At 35.5% G+C, this 18,709-nt stretch overlaps 2 protein-coding genes across 4 annotated transcripts; one reads left to right on the forward strand and one right to left on the reverse strand.

The window, feature by feature from the left end:
- Nucleotides 1–334: 334 nt before the first annotated feature.
- Nucleotides 335–9,692, reverse strand: prr11 (proline rich 11). 2 transcript variants are annotated; one of them, XM_022681497.2, is made up of 10 exons: nt 9,622–9,691; nt 8,103–8,218; nt 6,028–6,151; nt 5,231–5,350; nt 4,895–5,125; nt 3,714–3,800; nt 3,498–3,610; nt 2,501–2,560; nt 2,323–2,405; nt 336–2,205 (listed from the first exon to the last, which is right to left on the reverse strand). In XM_022681497.2, exons 1-9 carry the CDS (start codon nt 9,634–9,636, stop codon nt 2,333–2,335), a joined length of 939 nt encoding a protein of 312 aa, XP_022537218.1. In that variant the 5' UTR covers nt 9,637–9,691; the 3' UTR covers nt 336–2,205; nt 2,323–2,332. The 2 variants fall into 2 exon arrangements, with proteins under 2 accessions (XP_022537219.1, XP_022537218.1); XM_022681498.2 differs by lacking the exon at nt 2,501–2,560 and having other exon boundaries at nt 335–2,205; nt 9,622–9,692.
- Nucleotides 9,693–9,779: 87 nt separating this feature from the next.
- On the forward strand, nt 9,780–16,505 carry styxl1 (serine/threonine/tyrosine interacting-like 1). 2 transcript variants are annotated; one of them, XM_022681499.2, is made up of 8 exons: nt 9,780–10,063; nt 11,029–11,090; nt 12,172–12,271; nt 12,390–12,523; nt 13,815–13,954; nt 14,061–14,158; nt 14,472–14,584; nt 16,301–16,505. In XM_022681499.2, the coding sequence occupies exons 1-8, from the start codon at nt 9,961–9,963 to the stop codon at nt 16,430–16,432; spliced, it is 882 nt and encodes a 293-aa protein (XP_022537220.2). In that variant the 5' UTR covers nt 9,780–9,960; the 3' UTR covers nt 16,433–16,505. The 2 variants fall into 2 exon arrangements, with proteins under 2 accessions (XP_022537220.2, XP_015460913.3); XM_015605427.3 differs by having other exon boundaries at nt 15,124–16,412.
- Nucleotides 16,506–18,709: the final 2,204 nt, after the last annotated feature.

Consider the following 18,709-nt stretch of genomic DNA (forward strand, 5'->3'; position numbering starts at 1 on the left):
AAAACAGTAACTAAATATTTACATCTGTATTTAGCCATTTGTACTCCTGATCTTTTGCAACATACAATCTGATATAAAAACCCACTGTAGTCTTTTTTTGAAGGAGCACAACAATCTACAAAAAATAACTGCATGTATACTTCACTTGTTTAGTTTGTGCACTGAAATGTTTTCTCTTTACAAGAAGTTAACTTATGTATCACTCTAAAAACCTACAAATGTGTATAACTGCAAAAGTATGATATACACATATGATATAGTTGAGTTGTGAAAAACAGTAGTAACAATCTAATAGGCTTTAACTGACGTTCTTCATAAAAAAAAAACATAAAACAAACCTTTTTTTTTTAATTAAGCATTTATAGTTAACAAAAAGTTGACATTGACAATAACAACAAAAAAACAATGCAAGAACAACGGCAAAGAACAATACAATGTACACACATACACAGCAGCATGCAAACATGAGTAGCTTAGCAAATGTTAAAGATTAGCTGATTTACAAAAGTAAAGGATAACACATTTTTTAAAATATTTTAAGTAAGACCTTTTCCATCTTTTACAGTTTTAGAACTGTAACAAATTTTACAGGTACACATATTGAGGTCTTACCTAAGCATGGCTCAGTATGGCTATTGAAGGCCTTTAGATATCTTTAGTTACATAAACACACATTATTTAAACAAAACCTATAAAACCTTTGACAATATGAAACATGTTACAACAACTTAATAAAATTATATTCTGATCCAAACATAAGAAGTGGTTTTAAGATATCACTTATTGCAACAGTAACAGTAAACATTTAAAAAAGCAAACATAAATAAGAGCAGGTTAATTACACCAAACTTTGGCTATATGTGATGTACACGTCAAGCTTTTCCTTGATTTCCCTTTTTTAAAGAATAAACTTGATGGGAGGAATCATTGAGTGTAATTAACCTGAATACATTTTATTATGCAACATGAAGTAACGATCTAATAAAACGTGTTTTTGTGCTTACAGTACATTACAGTGACAATGTAGTTATTAGAAAATGCTACTAGTAAATGTATTTGTACTTAGAATACACTTTCATTGTTTAAAGCAATACATGAAAGTTTACATTATTCGTGGTATGAAAAAGTTTGGGCTGATCATTTTTATGATTTTCCTTTATAAATAATTGGTTGTTCAGCTCAGCAATTTTAGTTAAATATATCATATAGCAGATGAACTCAGTGATATTAAAGAATTAAATAATTATTACTCACTTTCAGTAAATCCTATAAACTTAATTTCACTTCTCAAGTATCACTGTGTTCATCAGCTATATGATATATTTGAATAAAATGCTTGTTTGAACAACCAATGATTTATAAAGGAAAATCCTGAAAATGATCAGGGGTGCCCAAACTTTTTCCTACCACTGTGTATCATATGAATATGAATAGGAAATATTATATCACAATATTTAAAGATATTCTTACTATACACAATATTTATCGCAGTATTTTTTTACGAGCAGATAAAATGCATCAGTAGCGGCACATTCCTAAAGAATGCTAATAAAATAGAATGCCATACTTACATACATTCTTAACAGAACTAATTACACACACTATAATGAGTTGTGCATAATAACGTGTTATTTAAGCACAGACGATTTCAATAATATGCTCAGTAAAGAATATTGTGTAATATGATAAAATTTGTCACAATGCAATAAAATTTAAGCTGCATTTCACAGTTTAGGCTGCATTTCTCGGCTGCTGTGTCACTGAGGGCTGTTTTAAAGTAACAGATTCTTTAAATTCAGCTGAGAAATGCATGGCTATCAGTAAACCACAATTCACTGCTGCATGTACACTGCAGGAGAAAAAGGAAAAAAAGTCAATTTAAAATGTTTTTTTTTATTAATTTCAAAATCATTTCTACGAAGAAATTTAAAAGCAGTTTCACGCTTGATAGTCATCACGTCATATTTGTGGGTCAACCTACACATTGGAATGCAGCTTTTCTCTAATCGCCCATATTTACCTTACACTAGTCTTATAATTGTAGAAAACTGAATGTTAAACCAATAAATCAATGTAAACCAACCAATCAATAACGTGCAATACTGAGATACGTTAGCAGCAGGAGTAAAACACTAAATGGCTAATCTCTTGATATCAGTCTCAGCTGACAGGCTTCAGTGGTTAGGGTGTGGTAGACAAAGCAATCTGTACAAATGAGAACAGAAACAGTTAATAAATGTATTACAAGATTACGTCTAAATAAGAACGTACACGTGTGATATTCTGAACATGATTTAATTAGCTTTAAACAGTGCAGCATACCTGGTGCTTATTAGTTTTCAATTGCGCTTCTGAAAAGTTCCTCTAAATTCTCTTTATTGCACAGTGGGCTTCTGCCTGGAGTCCTTTCAAACAAAACAAAATACACCATTTTACAGACCTTAATCTGAAAGAATGCCTTTATAATTATTTAAGTGCATGCAATTTAAAATTAAATTACTGGTTGATGTGGACTTTTTTAAGATGTGCCCGAAGCTTTACAGGACTTTTGTTTGGTGACCTAAAAATGAAGAAAAAAATATGTTTTAGGTATAGCTTTTTTCGGACCTGTTTTCCCTAAATTGCAAAAGTATTTGGCCCCCTTGAACTTTTCAACTTTTCAACCTTTTGCCACATTTCAGGCTTCAAACATGAAGATATGAAATTGTAATTTTTTGTGAAGAATCAACAACAAGTGGGACACAATCGTAAAGTGGAACGAAACTTATTGAATATTTTAAACTTTTCTTAGAAATAAAAAAACAGAAAAGTGGGGCGTGCAATATTATTCGCTCCCTTTAAAGCAACACAGCACATCACCCTGAACACACCATCCTCACTGTGAAACATGGTGGTGGCAGCATCGTGGTTTGGGTGTGCTTTTCTTCAGCATGGACAGAAAACATGGGTAAAATTGATGGGAAGATGGATGACGCCAAATTCAGGAACATTCTGGAAGAAGAAAACTTGTTGAAGTCTGCAAAAGAGCTGAGACTGAGACGGAGATTTATCTTCCGAAAAGACAATGATCCTAAACATGAAGCAAAATCTATAATAGAATGGTTAATAATAAACATATCCAGGTGTTAGAATGGCCAACATTTCAGTTTTTTATTTAAAAAAAGTTTAAAATATACAATTAATTCCATTCCACTTTACTATTGTGTCCCACTTGTTGTTGATTCTTCACAGAAAATTAAAATTTCATATCATTATGTTTGAATCCTGAAATGAGGCAAAAGGTTAAAAAGTTCAAGGGGCCCGAATACTTTTGCAAGGCACTGTAGAATGTAAGGTAATCTTATGTAAATGTAATATTTTGCAGTATAACTATGTAAAAAAAATATATAAATATATAATATCATAAATGTGATTAACTAACAAGGTAAAAAAATCATTTTCGTTAAACACTTTTTTGCTGTTTAAACAGAAAATACAGAATATATCACACGACTCACCTAGCAAGGCTGGGTCTCAGTGGTGACGGGACTCTGTACTGAGTGCGTTTTAAACGGACCTTCTGTAGATCAGCTAGTGTGATCAGAGGCACCTGTTTCTTTTCAGGAGAGACCTGTAAAAGAATGCTGTCACTCTCATGCTCTGCTTTAAACACACAGGTATCATACAGACTGATAACACAAACAAAAAAGGACATTTTATTGTAGTTTATCTACCAGAACTTTACGATTCACAGTGACTTTTCTCAGCTGCACAGCCTGTAGGTCCTTGAGAGTCACCGCAACTCGACGATCTATTTTCTCCTAAAGGAATAGAGTAAAGGATTATTTCTTCAATTAGAGAAAATATATGCAGGATGAAAAAAAAACATGAAATGAACAGTGAAGGTGGGTCAGGTCCTAAATCCTAGAAATACACAGTTAGCTAGGTTATGTTTGTGATGTTTTAGCTTCTCATGGGAGGAAATGACCAGAAATCCCTAATAAAAAGAATAAAAATCAATTAATAGAATTTGAGATAAGATTAAAAAAAAAGATAGCGCTTTATTAATCACTCTTTAAAGAAAGTTGCAGTATTACAACAGAATGGAGGATAGGAAAATGTTTTATTTTGAAAGCTGCATTATTAAAAAAAATTGGGAGGGCATTAATTCAAGACCACTTTGTTTATACAAGCAATTTTTGATATAGAGTTCTTTATAGATTAAAAACTGCCCTTAACAAACTGTCATGCTGAATATCCCAAAGGACTGCATATGAAGGAGGTACATTTTTGAATGAAAAGACAAAATTCTGAATAATTCAGTCTCAAAGTCCCTTTTAAATTATGTGAATCCGGTTTGATCTAGATATTTTCACAATACCAGAGATTTTTAAAAAGATTTTTAAGATTAAAAACGTTTATGTTTAGAAATACATCTAATAAACAACTGCAGTCATTGGAAATGAGCTTCACATTTTTCTAAACTGCAAAGGGAGAGTACTGGTAGATTCAACAATGACTTGATTGATAGAAATTTGTGATAAATTGCTATGTGCCTGTTTTGGGCATTACATCATGTCACATTGATGCATTTTAGTGGAAATTATAGTGTAATCAATTTACCAACCTATCTAACAATCAGTCTATATGTCTGTCTGATGGTGGCCAGTTTCAATTCACTTTAAACAAGATGAAATCAGATAAAGAACAGCATCAAATATGTGAATTGTGATGTGAACATCTGTAAACCTTTTTAGCAATTCAAATAATCAAAAAATTAATAGAAAATAAAGAAAATGTAATATTTTCATTTTAGCCAACACATAACCTCAGGTAGGTAAAACACAATTGAATCTACTTAAATATGCAAAAGTGTAATGTAGACTTTAATACTGCATGGTGTACAGGTTATTACCTGCACTGCAGTGAGAATCGTTCTCTTTTTGGGAATTAAAGACAGTTTTTGGGGAGTCTTCTTAGCTGGGGGTAGTGGTGGAGGTGGAGGAGGCAGAGATGGAGGTGGTGGTGGAGGAGGAGGAGGAAGAGCAGTAAGTGGATCGACAGAGCTCTGCTGATGCTGTTGCAGGACAGGGCTGTCTCTCGATAGAACGCAGTGGCAGCAAGAACCTCTTGGACCGTTTACCACCTTAAAAGAGCACAAATAAAGCTCATTTGTTGAATAGTATAGAATACATTACACCACAGCAAAATAAAACTCAAATACAAATCAGAAATTAATTTTACTAATCACCCCATTGGATTGCAGCAGCTGCAGTTCCCTTTGGAGGGAGTCCACTTTCTGGTGAAGAATCTCCACTCTCTGAGAATAAGCTCTCCAGAAAAGAAAAACGTTCCAAAATCCGCTCCAGATCTTTAGAAAAAGAGAGAGAGAGAAATAGGTGTGAGAAATTTGAGTTATAATATGAACATTTTATTAATAATGAACATTTGAAACAATACTAATGTAAGCTTTCTATTTGACAAAATACACTAAATAGTTAAAAGATTTTAATAGTTTTATAATTATATAATGTAATGTAATGTTGCAGTTAAAATCCTAGTACTACAACAGTAAAAGGAAAAATAATATGTTTGGTTTATTTGTGTAAATATCTGTTCTGCTTTGTGATTGGTGGAAGAAGTCACATGTTAGTTGACAGGAAGTCCATCAGAGTTTTTGGCAGCGCTAAATGCAGGTGCCAGGAATAGTAGTAAATAAACATCACTTCAAGTTGGTAATCTGTTTTATCCTGCTTTCTTTTTGATAGAAGAGCGATCCAACCACCTTACATCGAACCCAAGACTACACTAATACACTAATATTACTAATATAACTAATTATATAACTAATATAACATAATAAAATTAATTATACTAATATTAACTTGCCACAGTAGCAATACTATCCGTACATATCATATCAGAGCAAATTTCTTAATGTATAAATCAAATTGTAGCTACTTTTTAAATGAATGTCATGTTTGTCAACAACATTTTTTTTAAGTATTGTGTCAAAGTTTGACATTTTGTCATATGATATTTACTTACTTGACTAATTCTGTGCTGGCACTGATGCACAATTCCTCCAAGCACATAAAGAAAGACTCCACTTTCTTGACCACTGGGCACCACAGCAGTCTCAACTTTGGTTTTGTCATTTAGATTCAATTTACTGTATCCACAGGGACAAATACACAAAATAGAATTATAACATACAACACAGAAACACACACACAAAAAAAAAACAATTAGAAAATTTGATATTAAATTACATTGGTTTATATATGGTCAATTTTCCATTTACCACAAACACTGCTTTTTGGCCAAAACATTTGGTGAGTGAAGTTTACTTCTTTACTTCTTTGCAGAGCATGATGCTAATACAACAGATGTTAAGCAAACTTTTTTTCTCACATAGATTATCATAACATTGCATGGGATTAACATGGGATTTTCTTCAAAAATATTTTTGATCATATTGAGTTACAATTCAGTACAAACCAGAGAATGGAGGCAGCCATGGTCACAAGCTAATCAAAACTGGACAGTTAACGACTGAAAAATCATAGTCAGTAAAGGCTCACAGATGGTACGCTCAGAATTTGGCACCAACCCCATGAATCCACCCAGCCAATCACACATGTGGGACTTGCATATCGTCGCTGTCCTATGAAAAACACTTATCTCCATTTTTGTCGATTTTTAGTTTACTACATAATTTGAACAGACAAACTGTCCCTTACACTGTGCCACAATTTATTGAAAAACGGACCAAAAGAAACTTTTAAAAATTACCTGATTTTTTTTTTTTTTAAATTGACTTTTAATTGAAAGAATACACTGTGTATAGCTGGACAGAGCATTGTTAAATTTTTATATCCCCACAGAATTCATTTTTAAAAATATTATTCAGCTCTATTCAAAAAGGTGTGGTTATTGTAAAAGGGTTGGTTATGGGCTGGACCAATAAAAGACCGTCAGCTCCGCTCCGCAGCCTGTGACCTCGAGGCAGCCCTCAGGGGCGGGGTTATTTAAATGAGTAGGCGGTCTCTCCACAGTTTTTGTCCCTCCTCTGGTCTCTACTGCACAGACTCTGGTTTCAGGATCGCCAACATGGAGGAAGAATCTGGCTTCATTTTCATTGAATGAATGGAAATGGAGACACAGCGTCCATCTTTTTTACAGTCTCTGATTGAAAGGCTTTTTCATTCTCCTGTAAAGTTGCTGTTTTGGAGATAAGTGTTTTTCTTTGAACATGGACGATATGTGGAACATGGGCTATGTGAATTCCATGTGAGTATGGGTTCTGAGTGAGTTTGTACATGTATTATTACTGGGATCCAGTTAGTTGTAAATAGATCCATCTAGATCCCATGTAAAATGTTCAACCATTTTTAACCCCTTTTGTTTCCATCACTAAGCCTGACGGGACATTGAAGCTGTGGACAAAACTCTCTGGTTATCTGTGAATGGTCCCAACCAATCAATCCTTTCATCACTTGATTTGCACAGCCTATTTAGGTACTGGTGCTGACCATGTGCATCCTCTAGTTTATCTTCTAATGGCTACTACCAGCCAAATAATGTCACAAGGCAGAATTTGTTCTAAACTGGTTTTATGAATGTGAAAGAGACTTCAGTGTTTATTAGTGGCCTTCCGAGTCACAGGACCTTTATCCAAAATAATGTCTTTGGGTTTTGTCAGAATTGGAGATTGGAAGCATAAAAAAGTGCTCCAAAAATTAGCTGAAACGGCATGATACAATCATGTCAACACTGACCAGAATCTCCTAAGAAAAGTTTCCAACATCTTGTGGAAGCCATTCCTCAAAGCTGCTCTTAAGGAGGCCCCTGTAGTGTAACTAGTATAGTGTTCCCTTATATGCTTGATGTCAAAAAGAAGACAAACATACTACTTATAACTACTTTTAAAGCTCTGAATACTTTAAACCTATCGTCCAATATAGCTATTTCTTTCTCTTGTTTGAGAACACAGCAGGATTGTTTTTTTTATTGTTCACAACCTAAACAGTCCATACTTTGAATGTGTGTATGTGATAGATAGAATGGATGGAAGGATGGATAGATGGATATATATAGATGTGATTTTAGACTCTGCTTACCTCTGTGTATCTACTGGACTGCCCGATGTTGGAGTTGTGGGTTTCTTGGTCTTTATAGCCCAGCGTCGACTGGAAGAGGACTTTTTTCTTGTCCTCTGGAAGACTCTGCTTAGTCTCTATAAAACATAAAACTTAAAGTAAGAATCAATGATGGAAAGTAGGGCTGGGAAATGTAGCGTACATATTTATACAGTATATTCTAAACCATTTTATACAAGATAAACAAATTGCACCTCAGTGCAATTTAATTCCAAAAAAAGTGCTTTGGTTTCTGGATGGATGACCATATATATATATATATATATATATATATATATATATATATATATATATATATATATATATATTTTTTTTTTTCCAATTTTTCTTTTGTATGTTAATTGTTTACTGTAATGATGCTGCTGGAATTTTAATTTCCCTGAGGGAACCTCCCAAAGGGATCAATAAAGGTCTATGTATCTATCTATCTATCTATCTATCTATCTATAAACATTGTAATTAAAGGAAAAAAACTGAACTTTCTTTAATATCTCAAACTGAATTCACTACACTTTACTGAGCCAGTAAACTATTTACATAAATATACCGTTAGATATTTAATATATAAATATACCAAATGTCAGTGTATACATAATTATAGATTAACATCATACATTGTTAATGTTTTCATCATATCATATTGTATATTGCCATTTTTGTAAAACATATTAAGTTTTTAGCCATATGGCCCAGCCAAAATTGCAAGTTAGGATAGCATATGCTTAATGTAATTTTGAAAAATCATATAATCACCTTCCTAAAATAATCACCTATTTGGCCATATTAACTTTAATAATAATGTCATGATTAACTTCCTCATGATGCTGCCTGACCACCTGTGGTAAAATCTCCTATACCCTCAGTTTTAATAGCTATCCAAGGTGGCTAGTACACATGAATTATAGAGTTTCCATGCAAAGGTAACATATGACAAGTAAAATACAAAATAGTTTTATAAATCTGTAGATCTGCTATATTGCTAAAAATATAGCTTAACTGAATGTTGTCTTAGTAAAGTTAACATGATATTCAATACTGAGCGGATTGAGAGATTATACTAGTAAAACTGCATTACAGAAATAAAGTAATCTGAGTTTTTACTAATAAAACTGTTATAACTAAAAGGGTTTTGACTGAGCTGATACTGTAGTTAGTACTGTAGCGGTGGGTAACCCAGGTCCAGAAAGTAAAAATCCACCCCAGGGTTTTGTACCACTGCCTGGGCGGCTCTGCTGCAGCTCAGCTCAGTCTGGGATGGATTTTTACTTTCTGGACCTGGACTACCCACCTCTACAGTACTGAGCGCTGAGCTCAACAGGCAGGTTTTAACATTACAAGAGTTTCACAGAGTTTCACAATAAGACGCTCATTTTTTCTAAAACTGTTTTAAATAAGTCATGAAAATCAGGGTTTTAGGAAGCATAAATCCACACATTATTTATAAATAAAGGCAATTACTAAATCAACACCCGAAACTTACCCCGAATCCAGCCATTCCTGCAGCTGCTGCTGTTCACTAATTTCAAAAATACTTCCGAAATCAGCCTCGGCCAATCAGCCGGCCGCTTTCGAACAGCTGGGAGAGCTCTGCGCGCTGATTGGCTGACGGAGCCCGGAAGTCTGGAAGTGGGCGGCCCCAATGGTTACTGCGGCAACGACGTACATACACTAAGCGCGAGCTATCTGACTTATCACTCCAGAACTACAGAACAGAAAGAAAAAAAGGAACCAGAGGTTCCAGCTACAATTAGACATTCGCTATGTAACTAATTACTATTTAAATAAACACTACAGCTCAGAGTTTATATTAAACACAGTAATGGCTGGGACGGTTCTCTGTGAGCCCAGTGAGCTTTACAACATCCTGAACCAGAACCAGCGATACTCAAGACTCACCGAACCCAACTTCCTCTGTCTGATCGGTGAGAACACACACCATATACACAGAACTCGTATTTATATTATATTTCTCTTAGCTATTTAGGAGTAGCGGGACCTAACAAGTATAAACACTGAACTTTGTCTGTGTAACAACAATGTCCTCATATGGGGACAGTAATTTATTTAAATATTTAAAAACATCATTTCCATTTGGTATTAGAAGTGAATAAACTAGTTTCATACATGAATTTGTATGATAATTTTACCTGGCTCATGTTTCTGTCTGGACTGGCTGTAGAAACTTTTGACTGGGATTCCTGCCATCTTGTTGTCAATAAATAAACTAAAAAAAAGGATCATACAGAGAAGCAGAAAGGTCCCCATATGAGGACACAGGGTCTGAAGATGTGCTTCTGATTAGGTGATCACCTTAACCAATTCTTACTTAACGAGGAAAAGTATTTAAAAAACACTGCTGTGGTTATGACAATCCTCTTGCAATAGGACAAGCTGGATGGCAAAACAAGTACTAGGATTGGAATAGCTCAAAAGTAATTGATATAACTATTAACCATGCCAAAGAAGTTGAAAAGAAAAGTGTTGAGTGAGGATAAGAAGGACTCAATTCTGGTTTTACTGGCAGAGGGATACAGTGAGCGTCATGTTGCTTCCATTCTTAAAAATCCTAAGACGGCAGTTCTTTACAACAAGGTCAAGTACATTTTTGTACCAGGAGTGGCATAAGTTCACCCAAAAGCAGCGTGAAAGACTGGTGAAGAGCATGCCGAGACGCATGAAAGCTGTGCTTAAAAATCTGGGTTATTCGACCGAATATTAATTTCTGAACTCTTCCTGAGTTAAAACATTAGCATTGTCTGAAAGCAGAATTTTGAACATTTTGAACATTTCTCATTTTCTGCAAATAAATGCTACATTTTTGTTCAGTCAACAGTTGGATTGTGTGATTTTTATAATACTATATTGTTATTTGTTATAATTCATCCAGATACTCGAGCTGAAGGACCATATTTCTGCAGTCACATCATCACAGCCAAACATGCTAAGTGGGTATGTTGTACAGTGGGATAATTCATTACAAACAGTAGTGTCTAATCTTTAACACAAAGGGGCAGTGTGGCTGCAGGTTTTCATTCCAACCAAGCTGAAGCACATGCCCCCTATATGAATATCCAGTAAGAGCAGCGTGTGAAGGTTCAATTAGCAGGGTAAGAGCACAGTTCTGCTCTAAATATTACAATGCACACAACATTATGGGGGACATACCAGAGTTCAAAAGAGGACAAATTGTTGGTGCACGTCTTGCTGGAGCATCTGTGACCAAGACAGCAAGTCTTTGTGATGCATCAAGAGCCACGGTATCCAGGGTAATGTCAGCATACCACCAAGAAGGACCAACCACATCCAACAGGATTAACTGTGGACACTGTAAGAGGAAGCTGTCTGAAAGGGATGTTCGGGTTGTCCAACCCCTGTAATTGGAACATACACAAAAACTGTCCTGTACACTGTGTCAAAATGTCCCTTACACTTTGTTAAACCCTTTTATTGGACAATGATGATGTAAAAAACAGAATGTTTACAATCATGCTGTTTAGAATGGGGTAGATAATGCATTAAGAGTTATGAGGTACAGTAGTTGAACCATAATTAACAGTTGATTAAACAAGTGGAATTACCGCATGTTGGAGTCTGTAGGTAGCCTATAGCCCAACGGGACCCCATAAAGATTTGTCCATGGGTTTTATGTTTGCCTTACTTATAAACATCATTGATAGACCCCACCTGGGTCAACGATGGGACCAGGGGGGCTTTATTATGGGCCTCATTTGGGATTTGCACTTCACATGGAGCCTAGATGAGACCCAACTGGGTCTCATCTGGGTCCCAAAAACTATGCATATACAAACTCACTCAGAGCCTAGACCAACCTGGAACCCACCCAGCCCATGTTCCCCCCACTTAAGCCCCACACGAGCTTGTTGAATGGGAGGTGTGCTGCTGATTGTTTATAAAGAAATCCAGCAGCCACTCAGCCCTTGGTGGATATGTTTGGACATGTTTTGATTAAAGGTCTGTTAACTGCATATCTTTATTAACTTGTTTGAGTGACGTGCTGAATTCTGATTAGGGTTCAGATGGAAAATGGATCATCCCTGCTGATGTGGAAGTTGAGAGCATGAGATATATCATTGTGTATGACAGCAATACAAGTTCCCTCCAAGATTCAGGTCTGTATCCCTCTTTATTCATCTTTTTTGTTCAGCACAGGCATGCACAAATAGCCTGTGAGAAAGTTATTACATGTTTACTAATCAATATTTGAATATTTGTCATGCCCGTTCACAGGACCAGCCACAGACTGTGCTGAGAGCCTGGCAAAAGCAAGCCGTCATCCAGTTCAAATTCTTAAAGGAGGCTATGAGAGGTTTTGTGCCATCTACCCTTTCTTCAGAACCCAGAAAATTCTTTACACAATTAGGGTAAATGTTTTTATTTGGCTTTAATTGAAACGTGTGTTGCACATCTTTGACCCTTCATTTATTAGATTTTCAGGACATCAATACATCAATTACATACATAAAATACAATTTCATAAGATGGTTTTGATTCCCAGTGATGTCACAGTAACCCAGAAAACACAATTACGGTGTGCATGGTGGTTGGCTTATAGACAGCTAAATGAAGCCAGACGTGTTGTTTACAGTCTTTACCACACACTGTGCTGTCCACAGTGGATGGTAATGCCTTCTATGATGTATTCCCAGTACAAACAACACTGTGGATTGAGCAATGTTAAATTCCAGAGCAAGTTCTGAATTAGAATGTCTCATTCACCTGGAACCACTATCAGGCCTCACTTCAACTCCCATAATTCACATCACATGCTGGCCAGCGTTTACTCTCAGTCACAAGAAAACATCTATAGCAACTTATACAGGTGTGTGCATTTCCAAGTTGTCACCTGAGGTAAAGCTTCACAATAGTTAATAGTTTACAAATTACTATATACCAGAGACTGTAAAAAAGATGGACGTCATGTCGCCGTTCCCATTCATTTAATGAAAATGAAGCTAAAATCTTCCTCCATGTTGGCGATCCTGAAACCCGTGTCTGCGCAGTAGAGACCAGAGGAGGGAGAAAGACTGTGGAGGGACCGCCTACTCATTTAAATAACCCCGCCCCTGAGGGCTGCCTCTAGGTCACAGACTGCAAAGCGGAGTGAAGCTGACAGTCTGTTATTGGTCCCGCCCATAACCAGCCCTTTTACAATAACCACACCTTTTTAAATAGAGCTGAATAACGTTTTAAAAAAACGAATTCTGTGGGGATATACAATAATATAAGCAGAGGTTACACTAGCTGCTGCATTTAAATAATGGAGGTAGAATTACAGCATATTAGAAAAAAACATGATTGAAAGTTGTTCTGTTTTGCCATTGAAACCTATGGGGATGGGTGGGGTTACACAGCTTTCTGCAACCGAACAGCAGGGGGCGCCCGACCTGTGGTGGCTTCACTTTTGAGAGACGATGCTCTGTCCAGCTATACACAGACTATGCTATATACTATCACTGTAATATTTGGTTGATGAAGTTACTCCATAAATGTATGTAAGTCGCTCTGGATAAGGGCGTCTGCTAAATACCGTAAATGTAAATGTAAATGTAAATGTATGTAGACTTAAAGGCAGTTCTGACTGAAAGTAGAATCCATTTTAGTTAATCCATTTGTTTGCTTGTTTGTTTGCTTTCATAAACATATCTGTGTCAGGAACTGGAAAGCCTGGAGCCTTATCCAGTGGAAATTCTGCCTGGTCAGCTGTATATGGGTGAATTCAGGCAGGCAGCAAATCCTCAGATACTCAAAGACCTGAAACTGACTGCACTGATCAATGTTTCTGATGATTTAATGTGAGTTTAGCTGATCTTATTTTTTCCTTGTTTGGATGCATGTCAACCAAAATTTATATCAGGTCAAATTAAATGTTTAAATGTTTAATGTTTTTTTAAAAACTAGGCTTGAAAATGGAAAGCTCACAGTCCTGCATATCCGAGTGTCGGATTCAGTGGATGCTAATTTGTCCAGTTCTTTCGAGAGTGTCTGCAATTTCCTGAGTAAGTGTAATGGCACACTATTAGATAGATCTATAGATGGATGGATGGATGCTTTATTTATCCCGAAGGAAATTTAGGCATCCAGCAGCAACAACACAATACAGTAAGAAACATATTCAATCATAAATTAAAACACAGAAGAATAGAAAATATATAAGGCTATAAAAAAATTACTATACAAGGTAAAGATCTATCTGTAAACGGAGCAGTGCAAGTGTTTACATGTTTTTGCATATGTTTACATGTGTTTACATGATTTTAACACTGTTATGCACTGTACAATATATGCCCTGGTTTCTGTTTAATATTTCAGCATCTCAACTTGAGGCCAGATCTGTTGCTTTCATATTCTCAACTCATGGCATTAGTCGCTGCAGTGTTCTGGCCATGGCCTTCCTCATGCATCATCTACAATACACACTTAAGGTAACTGTAATTGATTACTGTAGTGTTTCTTTACTCTTTTTTATTTATTATCGTTCATGACAGACACAACATGTGCATTTACGTAACAATGAATTTGTAAGAGCTCATAAGAAATTATTATTTAATGAATAATAGACACAGCATTTTTCTTTGGTACAAGTTGTTGAGTTGCTCAGTTTGTTTGGTGTTTAAACTTGAGCTGTTGGCACATAATTAGACGTGTCAGTATGTTTTTATGAGGACAGTGCTTATTAAACTCAACATTGGGAAAACTTTTTAATATAAAAAGAAATTTTAATTTTTTAGTTTAGTAAATATCAATTCAAATGGTCTTTTATGTATTTATTTGAGATTTTGGTTTGTCAACATGCATGAGTCAGAAAATTCTTGCAGATGTTTCAGAAGGACCTTAAGCTATAAATGATTTATTTTACCACTATACAATACAAAGGTATTCTGTTAGATCTGGTGACTGGGAACAACACTGACGAACACTGAACTCATTGTCATGTATCGTCTTGTTCCATGTTGCACCACAGTCCTGGAGGAACGCAATCTTGCTCCACTGTGTACTTGCCTCTTGACTTGACTTGGCGTCTGTTAATAATCCATGTTTTCTAGTGTCTCCTTCTCTTTACTTACTCAGTGTGTTCCTGCCCTGTTTGATGGTTTGTACAGTTTTTTTTACACCTGTCCTGCCCAGACAAGTGATTTATTGAACTGTGGCATTTAAGAAATGATTGATTGGCACCAACACACCCAATGTGTGCCACAAAGCAGTTTCCCACATCATTATTACTCCTCCTCCACCAACCTGAACTGTTGACACAAGACAGGTTGGGTCCATGGATTAACTCTGTTGGCACCAGATTCTGCTGTTCAGTTGGGAAGTCTGTGCCCACTGCAGCCTTAGCTTTCTGTTCTTGGCTGACAGAAGTGGAATGTGTGGAATTTTGATTCAAGGTGTTGTATGTTCTAAATTACAACACCTTGCTCTGTTTACCACAAGTGTACAGAGGATAACCGAGCTACTGTAGCCATTCTGTCAGCTTGATCTCATCAACAAGGAGTTCACTGGATGTTTTGCTTTTATTGCCCTATTCAGGCAAAAAAAGAACTAGAGACCATTGTGCTGAAAATTCTAGATATACTCAAACCAGCCCATATAGCATCAAGAATCATGCCACACTCAAACTCACTAAGATCACATTTTTTCGATTCTAATGGTTAATGTGAACATTAGCTGAAGCTGTTGGCCGGTATCTGCATGGTTTTATGCACATTTTCAAGAGTAATAATGCAAACTTTCTGTAAATCCTATAAACTTCTTTTCACTTCTCAAATATCACAGGGTTTGTCTGCTATATGATATATATAACTGAAATTGAATTTATTCTGAACAACCAATGATTTATAAAGGAAAATCATGAAAATTGTCACGTACACGTGTTAGCAATGGGTGCTACATTCAACAATTAGAATGGGTGTCTAGATACTTTGTACATATAAATAAAGTGTACATACTGTACATCCTTAATGTTTATATTATATTTTAAAGAACATTATGTGAACCATGTGGTTTAAAATTGACCTTCACTTCACTTCAGCAGGATTGGTATAAATCTGCAACATAACTGGAAACGAATGCTAAACCTCTTATGCAGACAGCAGGTTAGGCTGCAGACATGCTGATTTGTGATTGTGGATCATGTTTAGGAAGCTTGGGATCACGTCCAAAAATGTAAAGCCAACATGAGGCCTAATCGTGGATTTGTGCAGCAACTGTCCAGCTGGGAGCTGTGTGTACTGGGGAAGAAAATCACAGATATTTCAGAGCCCAACTACTGAAGATTGTGTCTGATTCTAATCTTATGTAAATAAAAGACAATGCCAGGTTTGGTTTGAATACTCTTTATTTATTGTGAAATAAAGAGAAACATATTATTTGGTCTCTATGTTGTGGACACATTGTAAGTGTTGCTGAACACTGTAAATTGCTACGATTTTAGGCTGTGTTTTAGGTTTTTAGTAATCAGATACAGCAGGGGTCTCAAACTCATTTTTGCCGAGGGCCACATTGGCATATTGGCTGTCCTCTGAGGGCCAGATGTAACTTATAAATATAAGAAAATGTAACCAGATGTAATACAAAATGAATGTAATTACTCCTTAATGTTAAATAACTCTCAATATACTATTTATTCAATCAAATATTACAGTTGCATGGAAAAATGGTTGCTTGTTGCTCTATTAACATAAATCCTTTTAATTTATAAGTTATATTAACTTTGATCAAAACGTTTGATACTGAAATAAGGCTTAATAAATATAAAATCAAAAATTGTGAGCTGTGACAGATTTAGCATTTCCTCAGATTTAGCAGTTCCTCATCCAACCACTAGTCGGAGCTGCAGCTGCAGCACCACAAGCCCGCAGTCTTTGCTTAGTCAGAGCTGCAGCCCAGCCACGGGCTACAGAGCTCAGCTGAGCCAGTCTGGAGCGTTTTTAAAAATTTTTAAGTTCTTCTGTGTATGAAATAAAATAACCCCACTAACCGGATAATACAGCTCTCTACAGTTCATCTTTCAGCCCAAGCAGCTAACAGCAGCAGTTTAGAGCAGCGTCACGGAGGCACTGCTGGGATTACATTATAAACAGGTCAGTTAGCGCGCTGCTAACCTCAGGATGTTTATAACTACGGAGTTTAGTGAACACACCACGGCTGCAAGGTTAGACTGTTGAAGGCTACTGAAGACTACTAAAGCAGGCAACGCAGCGTAAGCAAAACAAAAACAAAAACCACACACACACACCAAAATACAAGTTAAGATAAAATATGAAAACGAACATAATAAAGCATAAATAATTAAATTGAATTGCGGGCCAGATGTATGTTTATTTTGTTAACCCGTGAGGGGCCGTATGAAACCGCGTCGCGGGCCGCTACTTTGAGACCCCTGAGATACAGCTACTAATTTTTTACAAATTTCAATAAATCAAACAATCATTTGTACTGAATCATAATGATATACGTTTACTTTCAAATATTAAGTTTTGACTTTTTTTGGATTGCTGCTTACTCTTCTGGGATTCTTTCGGTCCAAAATAAAATGATAAACATGAAAATTGCCTCTGGCAACATAACTAAATGGTAATTACTGAAATAGTGGCGTAAAGAGTGAATATAGATTTATTACCTAAAATAAATACTAAGCAACCACTTAAAATATGAGCAAAATAAAAATTGGAGGCTAATGCATATGCTAATAGACACAAATTAGACAAAATTACAGCACATTCACTTCATAAAACAGTGCTTTCAAATCAGTATCCTATAACCAACATTTTCCATGTTTTTTTTTATTTTCAAGCTGTTGAAGATGGAATATGAAGTTACACTATTGTTTATTTTCTCCATTAAAACTTTTAGTTAAATCCAGTAACTCAGCACATTACAATATTCTAGTTTAAAAACATTTAAAACTACTCTGAGATATTATAATACAGTAATACATGGATCTAGTCTGCCAGGTGTAAACCACACTACACAGTTTCTACTGTTCTCTTCCCAAAAATACAGTTCTAGCAAGTACCAGCATTTTTTTCATGATTTAGTCATAGAATATTGTGATTAACATAATTTATTTTTAATGTATCGGCACCAATAATACAAATCTAGGCATCTCTAACACTGATTACTTTATACACATTTAAATACCCATAATCAAAAAGTTGAGGTAAGTTAGTCTTAATGAAGAAAAGAAGAAGCGTGTGATGATGATTAAACACAAAATTCTATGTGATGAATTATCTTACGTTTAAATCGATTGACACCACTAATATAAAGTGATTAATCTGGGAAAATATGATTTCAGTGTAGTCTGAAGTCTTATAGACTTGATAAATAGTCAAAAATAGGGCAAACAATTCCAAAGGCAAATAAGCACATTATTTTGATAATGATTTGTATGCTAGTAGGTATACTGTTTGATAGTGCTTACTATTACTTATTATTACTTTAATTATAAATAAAAAACACGAGAAATAATTCAATTGTGTAGGTCGGCGCATGCGCAGTATCTTTGGGAAGCATGTATCAATGGGTAGGAGAAGTCGACAGAAGTC

Source organism: Astyanax mexicanus, chromosome 20 (assembly GCF_023375975.1).
Source record: "Astyanax mexicanus isolate ESR-SI-001 chromosome 20, AstMex3_surface, whole genome shotgun sequence".
NCBI classification, from domain to species: Eukaryota; Metazoa; Chordata; class Actinopteri; order Characiformes; family Acestrorhamphidae; genus Astyanax; species Astyanax mexicanus.